Source organism: Pyrus communis, chromosome 12 (genome assembly GCF_041283825.1).
Source record: "Pyrus communis isolate YQ-2024b chromosome 12, ASM4128382v1, whole genome shotgun sequence".
NCBI lineage: Eukaryota > Viridiplantae > Streptophyta > Magnoliopsida > Rosales > Rosaceae > Pyrus > Pyrus communis.
The window spans coordinates 23,006,386-23,019,163 of NC_142576.1; the positions used below are offsets into that span (position 1 = coordinate 23,006,386).

Consider the following 12,778-nt stretch of genomic DNA (forward strand, 5'->3'; position numbering starts at 1 on the left):
TAACCGAGGGCTAGGCTAGAGGGCTCATGGGCCCCACAAAATCTGAAAGGGCCAAAAGGCTGGCCACAAGTAGCCAGCTAGCCAGCCCGGGCTGGGCTAGAGGGCTGAGTATTCTTGTTGATTATAACCGACAAAAATGCTTAAACAAAAATTTGAATCCAACGGCTAGCTTACTAGCCGTTGTATTCAATTTTTTTTTTCTTTTGGGTCCTTTTTTTTTTTAATTCTTAAAAATTCTAATTTCTTTTCCCTATAAATACCTAAACCATTCATTAAATTTAAGTTCTAATTTTTTTGGTTTTTTGGGCCAGTTACCGTTGTAATTTTTAAATATAAGTTGTAGTTTTTAAATTTAAGTTGTTGTCAGATTTGAATTTAAGTTGTTGTAGTTTTTAAATTTAAATAATAAATTATGTTTGGCCTTTTGGTCCTTGGTTAAAGACGGTTTTTGGTGACAGAACTAAAACAAGCCCTATGACCATTTGACCTTCGGTTGGAGACAGAGGCAAACATGGTCATGTATTGTTCATTAAAATATTAATATCTTGGAATATCAAAAGGCTAAAACGAGCTCTCTGGCCTGCCCTTGGTTGGAGATAGCCTTAATCATTTTGATTTGGAGCATCAAAATGTGAGACTGACATGTAAAGGGTACATAGTGGGAACAATGAGCATGGGAAAATATAATATAAGGAAAAGACATGACACTTAAAAAGGCAGTTGGAACCCTACTGCTCCAATCTTGTCCCTTAAAGACATGCCTTTAAGTTGACCTCTCTTGAAAAGTTTAATCTTTAATCTTTCTTTTTAAGACATTTTAGGGGGTTTAAGTAACTTTAGGAATGCTGAAATTCCAATTATTAGTGACTTTTGGTAACCTAACCCTACAAGGTTGTCCTTCGGTACAATATCCAGGACACAGTCATACAAGTGTGGGCATAGAAGTTTGCCTTACTTTAGTAGAAGCCTGGAAGATTATCAATTGCTAATCTATGTTTACGTTATGATTTATCCAATCGGTTTAGGATGTTATTAGCTACACTTTTAAATTCCGATCTTAGTTCAATAGAAGATGTGCCTTTGTCTAGACTTGAATTTAGTCGAATTAATCAAAGCATTATACTTTTGCATCTACGTCTAAGTTCGGTTTTCACTTCTCATGGTTTAGACTTCAAAATAAGATAATCTTCAAAATAAGAGATTGTTAAAATGAACAATTTACATTTCTTGTTGGCCGAAAAAGTCCCCCACCGAACAAATTTTAATGGAATACAAAACACTCATCTTGACACTTCTCTAACCTTAATTATAGTGGACGTTTCTTTAACCCTATAGAACTGAAAACGTATTAAATTTGGTGCAACCGAAGCTTGGGCCCAAACAAACATAGAATGATATTGCAAAATATCTTAATTCACAGTAATGTGGTTTTCTTCTTTTATAAGGTAGCATTTTATTTCACTGTCATTTTCTTGACTTTAATTAGTGATTAATGTCTAACGAACCTCAAAAGCTTAGTAGTTAGCCAGGAAAGTTGGAGTAGAACACAAACTGGATAAGTGAATAAAGTCATAAGGTTATCGAAATACCATCTGCAAAACTATACACAAGTGAAGTGGCTGAATTGTAATCTAGGATATTAGGGTTTCAATTTCTGTTGCAGCAACCTCAAGAGGCCTTAGCTAGTGTTCTAGCCCAACATATGTACATTGTTCAGGTTCAAAATATAAAAATGCACAAATTAACTCATTAATAAAATGGTAATCACTTGCCAATGTCTATTGAAATTATGCATCTAATTCAAGTTAATATTGGCACATTACAGCAACTATGCTAGTCCACACACACAAAAGAACAATACAACATATTTTCCTTTTTCTCTCCTCTCTTCCCAAGTTCTAACAACTCCTTTTAAAAGTGGGAAGAAAAAATTGTCACTAGCATTACGGTTTAAGGGTACGTATTTCTCTAATTTACAAGTAAAAGATTTTAGATTTGATTCTCATATATGGTGAGTTAAATACCTAATTATGACTGACTTGTTATGTGACTTATCCTACATTCCTTCTCTCGATATTGTTGTATAAAAAATGGACGAAAATACTTGAATCTGTTTATCATTCTTTTTCTATTGTTCTCTCACATCCATATTTTTACCAAGTGAGGGTAACTTATTATGTCCTCCCTTCTATCTTTGTTCATGGTTATTGTTTCCTCCTTTACCAAACACGGAACAATTAGGGTTTGAATGTTCTTCTGCATAAACGTAATGAAAAGCCATGATGCAGGTGAGTAATGGTGGCTGAGTAATGGTGGTAGCAATAGTATTGAATCCTTGATTGGACCTTTGGTTGGTGTCAGGGGGTGTTTATGTGACAAAAGCTTTTAAAATACCAAAGGTAAAAGCCCAATTGAATGCAAATGGTGGTACCGATTGGAGTGATATGGGCCGTAGTTGGCAGTTGGTGTTAATAAAGCCTGCCCTCAATTACATCATGCTCCATTTAAGGTGCCTTAAATTGACTTGAATGACTAGGTCCTTCTAACACGTAAAGCAACCATGACATCTTGATAAATTTTTCAGTGTATCAGAAATATGACTCGATATACCAAGTGTTATAACACAGATGGTAGAAAATTTTAATTTCAAGTATCCAACCACTTAATATTATGATTTTTGGTGTACTAAGCCGTGTTCTCGATACATTAAAAAATTTCTTCTTTCAAAAGTGTCGGTGACTCACTGTTTTTTTTTATTTTTTATTATTATTTATAAACGATATTACTATCCTAAAAAGTAGGCTCGTTCTTCTAGACCGTATCATTTAAGGAAATTGTTATCACTTACCCTTCGATTTTAATTTAATTGTAAGTGATCATTCGACTTTTGTTGTTGTACTTTCTTATCCACTGTTAGACTAAGATCGGTGAGTGACTACAATATTCTTAGATCATAAGGTCTAAGAAAAGAGACTCTGTAATGAGAAGGTGTTAACAATGGATGCAGTAATTTGACGAGAAATGACATATACATTGAGGCAATCCAACACTTGTAAATGATGTATAACTTTGGTATCAAATGAATACATCACTCTTACTGTAATATAATAGAAAATAATAATCACACATTATTTTTTTTCCTTTTACATATTCTTCTTTATTTTTTTCACCATATTGAACAAACCAACATAAACAACCAACGAACAAAATTAAACAAGATTGTATAGAGTAATAAAAGGGGGTGTAGTTATCTTTTTCCTTATAAACTACGATAAAGTTGTCCAGGTTTCGTCAATGATCCCATGAAAATGCAATGTTGCTTGCTTATCAGTTTGAGAATAAAAGTTAAATAAAAATCGCTCACACCCGTGTTAGTTCATTTTGTCGTATATATGTCTTACGGGTCGTTTGTTGCACTATATTATTTTGGATTAGACTAGTTTCAGTGATAAGTTGGACTAACTTAAAATTGACTAAGCTTAATTGACTTAGTAAAACGTTTGATGCAGTATCAGACTAAGAAGTAGGATAATAAAAATTAATTCTCAGTTTTTTTTTTCTTTTTCTTTTTCTAGAATTAATTCTCTATCTCTTCCTATTATTTTCTCTCTTCGTTTTTTTTTTCCATCCAAATCCCTCTCTCTTTTCCCTCTCAACTAATTAAACTGTATCTCAAAGACTCAAACCCACCTCAAGAGGTGGGATTGTGTCGTCCCTCCTTCCTCACGATCCTTCTCTTTCGCCTCCCTTGCGATCCCAAGCCTGTGGTGGTGGGTCGAGGGGTTCTGGGTGATAATCAAATTCTAAGATTTTAGGGTGTGGTGAGGCTGCTGTCATTGGAGAAGGCTGCTTGAGACGGTTTTGAGGAAGACAAGAGAGGAGTGACATATAGTCCTAGCTAATACAAAGCTATCGATTGCAATTAGCTAACGACAGTTAGGGATTGCAATTAGCCAACGACAGTTAGGGAGGCTCACACAAAGATAAGATTTTTGGAATGACAATAACACTTTCCTTGTTATTATAAATACTCCAATTTGAATCACGCATTAAAGCAAGAATAACTTAATAAATAATTTTAAATAGAATCGCAATATGTCATGTTAAACTGTTCGATTCAAATAAACACATTAAAAACCATATTATCATCTTTGTTTTATTATGGGGATTCTCACTCTAGTAACAAAGGGGAAAAACAATTCATTATTTAGATCTTTTAGTAGTCTGCATCTAAACCACTCTCATCATTTAAAAAATTACCAAGTAATAAATATACTTTACTTCCATCCCTAGGGCAAAAAAAAAAAAAGGAAGAAGCCTTGGAGTGAAATGTGGGACGGGCGTATGGATCTATGAAAGGCATTGAATGCAAGAACCACACACAGCTCAAGTTGAAATAAGACAGATGCCAACTTCTATATTATTTTTTTGGTCCCAATTTTCGTGTAAAATTAAATTTTCTTGGAAAATGAGGGATTTCTGTTAGTTGTTTTGTTTTTCTCTTGGGTGTTGTTTGGGTCATTATCTCACTAATTAGCAGACTAAGCAGCATTAATTAGTTTGGGAAAACATGTGTTGATATTGATTTTCTCCAAATTGGACAAGTAAAAGCCTGCAGGGTGTCTGTTTCTTTGTCTGGAACAGTTCAATTGTGTTCCAATGCGTGCATTCTAACCCAGTGAGACCTATTTGTTGATGTTGTCATGTGGCACCTAGCTAGTTTATTTTGACCTACACCGTTGCCAACCCCTTAATTAGTTTTCTGGTTCAAACGATAGAAATTTTTATTAAATTCGAATATAAGCGTTTACATCGAAAATTAAAATATTAAACAATTATTTCGGCTCAAAACTATTCAACCTATGAAGGCACTTTCCCTTAAAACAAAAGTAGGCAATAAATGTGTTGACCATTACAAATACGAGAAGCAAAAAAAACTTCTACTAACCTCAATTGATTTTGTAAACACTGTATACAAGGTTCTAAAAGGCAATAGATGCTAGTTGGACGAGGAGCAGAGGCCTATCGCCTAGGGAAGGTGCTTAAAGTCTTCAAGCACTCGTAGTGCTTGAAATCCAATTTATAATCAGACTTCAGCAATGAGTAGACTTCAAACATCATTAATCTCAAACTTAATTTGCTAATAATATATAATCAGCAGTCATTACAACTTGAACATTATATTGTTTGTTTAAACAAAACAAAATTAAACATTATATCCACCTTAGCATATCGAGATTGAGGTATTAAAATATGAATGGCACGAGGTTTAGAAGCTTCGCCGTTAGGGCAAGAATCTTGGCTCAGAGATTGAAGAGGCATCTATGCTGATTGCTGAGCCAAAAGACTCTCGAACCATGGAGCATTGACTAATTTTTTTACCTATTTGATTGCTGAGGCATCTATGCTGATTGCTGAGCAAACATTATGAGTAGGAGGTAATCTAAAGCTAGAGCCTAATAAGCGAAGTTTTCTTCGTTTAAGGAAGTGAACACACTATTCTGATCATATCATAATTAACAGAATCCATATTTACATAATATAGCACAGCTCCTATATATTTGTTCTTTAATTATTCTTCCCAATGATGAGAACAAGATGATAACATAAATCAACATGATAATTTTTAGGAATCAATTATTTTTAAATCAGACAATTAAACATATTACGTTATCAAAATAAATCAGCATGCGCAATTTAAACGAAAGCACAACCAAATCGACTGTTCAGATTAACAATCTTTTTCATGGCTAATTAGGTATACCACAACATGGGAATTTGTAACTCCCTCATCTGCTTATTCGTGCTACATAAACAGCACAAGATTTAGTAGCTATAGTATTACTTGATAATTGATGGGAATAATTTTTTGTTTCAAGACAATCAAACATATTATGTTATCAGAATATGATCACTTTGAGTTATGTACATGGTTAAACGAAAGTATATATAGTTACTTAAACTTAGAATAACAATCTTTTTCACGATTGATTAGGTACCGCGACATGGGAAATTGTAACTTCCATATATATAACTCCTTGCCTAACAAGACATCTATGCAGATCACAACCAAATACAGGTATGGAGTATGGAGATGTAGCATCGGATTTAGCTTGAGTTGTTCCTATCCTGCATTGGATTTACCTTGGTGTGAGCTGCTTCTTTGCACCACTCAAAAACTGACATTCATACATAACACCTCCAAAGAACAGATATCCCACCTTCTTGTTTTTTCCTGCAACACCTAGCTATTTGCATAACGGTGAAAAATTCAAATTATTATATATGCAGGTATATGATGATAAGGTTACCCAAAATAAGAAGACAAAATAAAAATAAAAACAAGCATACAAATATTTTCCATCTGAAATTATATAAAGCTGAACAAGGCAATTGCAGGTGTGTTTGTTTTCTTTTCTTAAACTTAGTACTTGTTTGACTCTTAAAACTATGAATAAAAATGGCGACTCCAAGTCAACAAGGTTTTTTGCTTTGCAAAGGTCGGGGGAGGGGGAGGACAGTCTTTCGTACGCAGCCTTACTATTGAAGTAACCATGGATATTCATAATAATTCATTATGTTCATGCCAATCTCATCACTAAGTAAGTTTTTTAGCATACTCAAAACACTATTACGTAATGTTATTATTTTATTCAAATTATAACATATGTATTTTCTTTTTATTCATATCACGAAAAATAATAACACTCCGTAACTATGCTTGTGGTACACAAAAATTTCCCCCGCTCACTCAAGGATAATATTTTCGACGCAAAATTTCACAGTTTTTATCGGGGTTGTGCAGGTGCAAGGAAATGAGTGTTAGGACCACGCCAAATTTCAGAGCTGGAATGGCACCAATCATTGATAACGACGGTCCATTTTCAAAATCAACGGCCCTGATTGCTTCAAAATTTCAGAAATTGGATTGCACAGTGGCAGATATTACTAAATCACAGTGGCTACACTTGTGTCAATGTGATCAGCTGCACAAGATCATCTCTGCAAATTTCTGTTCATTTTGTTAGACTTAAAATATTTTAAATCACTGAATTCTTAACTTAGTAACCGCAATACATAGAATACACCGGAACATATTAAACAATCCAACAATAATATAATCATTATAGAGTAACACATAATTAGAAACGAATTTCAAACATTGTGTGAATCAAACAATGATAACTAAAAAAATGTTGAAAGACTTCTTTGAGTTTTTCTAATCTCCTGAAAGCTAAATTGCCATGACAAAATCACAGATGAACCCTTTTTAAAGAAAACAAATCCAACAAAATAATATATTCACTAAAAAATAGGAGAAGAGGCCACAAGTTGTTGCCCACATGGAGCTTAGTATATGTCAATATGTCATATATAATTAACAAAATGCCGTTGAAGCAAGATGCCTAATTTTCAGTGTACCTTTTTTCCCGCTGCATTTTTTTATTTTTATCAACAATTTGATGATGTCTTGACGGTCCACATAAAATTTTTAATTTGTCTTACGTAATATTAACACATTCAATCTGCCATCAAGTGTGACCATAACGTTTCCAAAAATAGCATACATGACTTTTTAATAAAAAGAATCACATTATTCATCATGTAAAATTTACTCGGGCTAAGTAGGTGAGAAGTAGGTAGATTTTTCGAGAAGTGTAACGTGATCAACTACATCTTAAATCTGTAAAAAGTATAACCAATAAATATGTTACATGTAACGTTCCGAATATTGAAATGAAAGTTAACCTATGTTCACTAATCTTACTCTAATTGAAATTAACCTATGTTTCACTAATCTTACTCTAATTGATATGCGTTGGGAAATGGGAAACTGTAAAACTCGCGCACACGCTTGTAATCTCCACACGAATTTGGTGAAGAGAGAAATATCAAAAGTTGAAGTTTTCACTATCATTTCTAGTACTACTACTAGTATACATGTTTTGATTTTCCATCGAATTAGAAAACAAATAATTAATTAACTAGCTAAGATGAAACACCGTCGCCACCGCCGTCGTCATTTTCTTCTTCCTTAATCTGGTCTTCTTCACCTTCTAACAATGAAGATAAACATGGAGTAGTAGCAGTACTTTCAGACTCTTCTTCTACGGAGGAAACACAAGGAGTAGTCGCAGAAGAAGACGATGACGACAACGACGAAGAAGAAGAAGTAGTAATACTATTGTAAAAATTAGAGAAAGGAGAAGAAGGAGAGTTAATAATACAAGAACAAGAATTGCTACTGGTAGTAGTAAATGCTAGACCTACCAAGAGATCGACAAAAGCTCCAACAATATAACCATGGTTGCTTTTACCATTTACCCTCAAGTACCAACACAAAAGCTCCTCAAGATTCTCCCAATCCTTCAAGCCATGAGCTTCCACCATTTCCTCCATAGATTTTCTGAAATCCACAATCGGGTCTGGTGAGTCAATTGACAAAGCCACACTCTCCTTGAATGGCATAACATTATTAACCCCATCACCACCTTCATCAGCTGTTGCTGCTGCCGCGGCCCCCGCCTCAGCCTCCTTGGTCTCAACTAACACAGAGCTTGTCTGACCAGCTGGCTCAAAGAAGAGCCTCTCTGACCTCAACCCTTTAATCACACTCTCTATTGCGTCTCCTCCTCCAGCTCCTCCACCGCCTTTTGAGTCTTCAGAGACGGTGGAGAAGCTGGGACACTCGTCAAATGATGAGTTGGTGAAGAACGAGTCCGGTGTGCTATCCACCAGCACCAAATCTGTTGTAGGGTTTGTGGTGTCAAAGTAGGCTGAGTTTATGGTCTTGAAGATATCATTGCCTGTTCTGAAAGAAAGGGTTCTGGTTTGAGCACAAGAAGGCCAAGGCCATGGGGAGGAAGAAGAAGATGAAGATCTTGATAGTTCTGATGTGTTCTTGGAGAGAAAAGGGAGCTTCATTTTCTTCCCCATCTGAAATATATTTTTCGGGTTTTCTTGGAGGGATTGGGAGAAGAAATGAGGTTTTTCAAAACTTTGAAATATGAATTTTTGGAGTTGTGAAATGTGGCATTGATGGGTAGTCAGAGGGGAGGGTTTTAGGGGAAGGAAGATTATTTAAAGTTGTGGTATAAGGGAAGGTAACTGGTGGGGTCTTTTTACTCGTTTACGTTGAGAGATTTTTTAGGCTAATCGGAACACGGCTACATTGTCATATGTCATATATAAATAGAGAAATCTTTGAAAAAAAAAAATTCTTATCATATAACATATCATCTTGTGTTTCGAGCACAATAACAAATTTCTGGTTTATGTTATATTTGTCTATATATAAACAACTTTTAAATTAAATGGTTATCCATTTTTTTGGGTAATAATTTAATGTGTTTCAGTTGAGCGCATTGAATAGTATAGTACTGGTTAAGTGGAGAGCTTTTATTTCCTAACAGTCGTTTATTAATTGACTTAAAAGAAAAAGAAACAGTCTCTTTTTAGGACATTATTTAGCTATTCACATGTTCGGATTTATTACTGTCGGATACGTGTGTAGATGTAACTCATAAAAATTACAAAATTAAAAGTTTATACACACGTATCAAAATATTATTTGTGTGAAAAGAGCTGAAGTGTTTTCCCTCGTTTTGAGGTACGTTTGATGTAGCTACATTCCACAACCTAGCATGTTATTGCATATCCTTACACAAATTGAATGTGTAACTATTTCAAGAATTTCACCCGTACTTCTTTATATTTTCAAGTACTTCTTAGCTCTAATAACTTATTTTCAAGAAATTTATAAAATTTGTACCATCTTAGTGGAGCATATATTTATCAACAACAAACATTTGCCACTCTTAATTTTAAGAGAAAATTTTGTATTATTCACAAAATTCTATTCAGAATAGCAGTTTACGTCATATTCTAAAGATCGAGACAAATCCTTTTAACTAATTAAGGGATCACAACTCTATATACGGTTTTTTTTTTTTTTTTTTCTTTTGGGAAAGCTCGACAATATGAGGAAAAATTTATTGAAGAAAAAAAGTAGTTAAACTTATTCCGGGAGACATAAATTTTACCCCTCATGATACAAGAAGAAAGAAAATGAAAAATACAAGAAAATAAGGGATGACATAAACCGAACTTGTCTTCAGAAAATAAATAAAAATACAAGAAAATAGGGAGGACTAAAGCCTAAACCCCTCTAAAGAAAAACCTAGAAGGTCTACTGATTTAGACTTGCAAAACAAGTTGCAAAGCACCAAAAGCAATGGGTTAGGAAAAAAAGGAAAAACACACATCATGAAGGAGGACAAACTTGTAAACCGAGATGCAGATTAATATGATAATCGGAAACCAAGCAAGCCAAGAAAATCCAAATGTAAAGAAGCACAGACCGCCAATGGAGGGGAGTCATGCCAAACCAAGGTTGAAGAAGACAAACTCATATTAGCAAATTTGTTGGCAACGACATTTCCTTCTTGATAAATGTGTGAGCAATAAAAAGTCATCTTCCGAATTCGATCCAAGCAAGTAAACCAATGAATGCGAAGAGGCCAAGGAGGAACCAATTCTTTGAATGAAGACAACAAGAGCACTCGTAATATCACTTTTCAACCAAAAACAGTGCCAATCTCATGGATAAGAAAATTTTACGCTAATAATTTTGCCAAAAATCATTGTGATGATGCAATACCTTGACAACAACCACCAAGAAAATGACCACTTTGAAAAACTCCTCCATAAGCAGCGGGACCAAGATTTCCTTTAGTCAAACTATCAGTGTTAAGTTTAATCCAAGAAAACTTTGGAGGAGACCAAAGCACACAATGAATAATTAAGGCCTTTCGAGGGATAGGTTGAATACCCAAAGATGAGATAATACGAAGATCCAAACCGTTGGAGTATCCAGGGATAACCTTGCCAGTATAAACAATCCCAAAAGCAATAAACATGTAAAGATGATGAAAAGAGATTGGCTGATCTTCAAAGGTAGACTTATTGCATGCCTTTTGAATAGTATAACATGTAACTAGACCTGCAAAAATTCAAAGATTATGCAACTAACGAGAAAAAGGGTTACTCCCAAAAGCGTCCCAAAACATTGGTAAGGAATAATAAGGGCCAATAAGTACCAAATTGACAGGCCAACCACATCCAAATTTGCTTAGATGATGAATATTTGAAGCAAAAATGAGCAGCAGATTCTTTAGAGGCACGACATAAATGACAAATGGTGCTAAAGGAAAACCTCGTTGTTGAAGTATGACCTCAAAGTGAGAATTTTGTCTTGAAAAAGTCGCCTAGTCAAAATAGTCGTGGGGGTATGAAATGTCAGCCAAATGACCTTCAAGATAGTTGGGATTTGGATCCCATCCGGATCCAAATTGTGGGGATTCTCGAGATCCTCACATTTTAGACATTCATCGTGCATCATGAGGTTAGAAATCATTTGACCTTTTTTATTTAAAATTAAACACAAATAGTACCTGACAAAAACTGGCTGCACAATGTATGATAAACGGCTAGGATATGGGGATTCCTAAGATCCCCACAAAGTAGATCCAGAGAAGATCCTCTTCCATATGGTTGGTCTCTCATTCTTTTAACTAATACATAACACTGTTGAAGATACGTTATGTCTTCTTTTGGTTTAATTATAAATACATATGAAATATATATTTATATTGTTTGCTACATGTAGATTAACGTATGCACATTGAAATACCTTCTGCTCTTTTGACATTCTCTCTCATGCTTTATGATTGACTTGATAGCTGCCAAAATGTTCTTGCAAAACACGTGAATTCTTCTTCTTCGTTATTTTTGTTAGACAAATCGATATTGAATAAGGGAGGAATCAAATCTAGAAATTTGGATGCAAAAGTATATATTTATAATTACTTCAGCTACAAGTTCTTTGCATATCCTTATGACAAGTCATTTATTGCATGTGTTGCGAGAGTGCTTTCAGCTCAACACACTTGATCTCCTTTTTTTCCTCAAAGAAAACACATTTTGCCACCAAAACTAAGTAGAATCCATATCTATCCATGACATTGTCTCTTTTGTTTTGGTTAAGCTAACGTAAAAAAGAATTTCAACTCGAAAAGAAAGAAGGGATACATACAATTACTTGAAGGTGGAGGGAAAGAGAAGAAATTCAAAAGTTACAAAATTAAAAGATGGGGGCAAGTGGGGATGAATATCATATGGAAGTATCCACAAAGTAACTCTCTATCACGTACCTACCTTCCCCCAAGAGTTACAGAGAGAACAGCCTCGAGAGAGAGAGAAAGAAGGAGACCCATTTATCATTTCATCCATTACCGGCCATGGCCCTGCTTTTGGATTCTAATCTAATCAAGTGTGACATTGACAGACTCAACAACGTTGAAAGGAGGCTGGGCAAGTCCAAGACAAAAAGTACTGCTGCTTTTACATCTTCAAATTGTAAAATACACACCATTTTTCTCTCCTTACACACTACTTTTTAAGCTCAACTTTTGTTTTCGTTGATTTTATTAACTACGATGTTTGAAAATAAAAAGAGGTGCATGAAAAACTAAAAAGGGTGTGAAAACCAGATCATTAAAAAACACAGCTTACCTTGTAGTGAGAGAAGATCACTAAAGCGATTTCTTAACTAAGAATCAATAAAAAAGCATGACAAGAGGACAGATACAAGAGATTTTTCTTCAATGCAGCTCTCGAAGCGTTGTTGAATAGAACTTATAGTTGCCGAGGTATTTTTTTTCTACTTTACTTAAAACACTTTTTCGTATCGAACTATAATTGTTTTTGGGGAAAAAAA

At 34.6% G+C, this 12,778-nt stretch overlaps 1 protein-coding gene across 1 annotated transcript; it reads right to left on the reverse strand.

The window, feature by feature from the left end:
* Positions 1 to 7,890: 7,890 nt before the first annotated feature.
* On the reverse strand, positions 7,891 to 9,158 carry LOC137746267 (transcription repressor OFP13-like). The gene has a single exon (XM_068486341.2). It carries the CDS (start codon positions 8,935 to 8,937, stop codon positions 7,990 to 7,992), a length of 948 nt encoding a protein of 315 aa, XP_068342442.2. The 5' UTR covers positions 8,938 to 9,158; the 3' UTR covers positions 7,891 to 7,989.
* Positions 9,159 to 12,778: the final 3,620 nt, after the last annotated feature.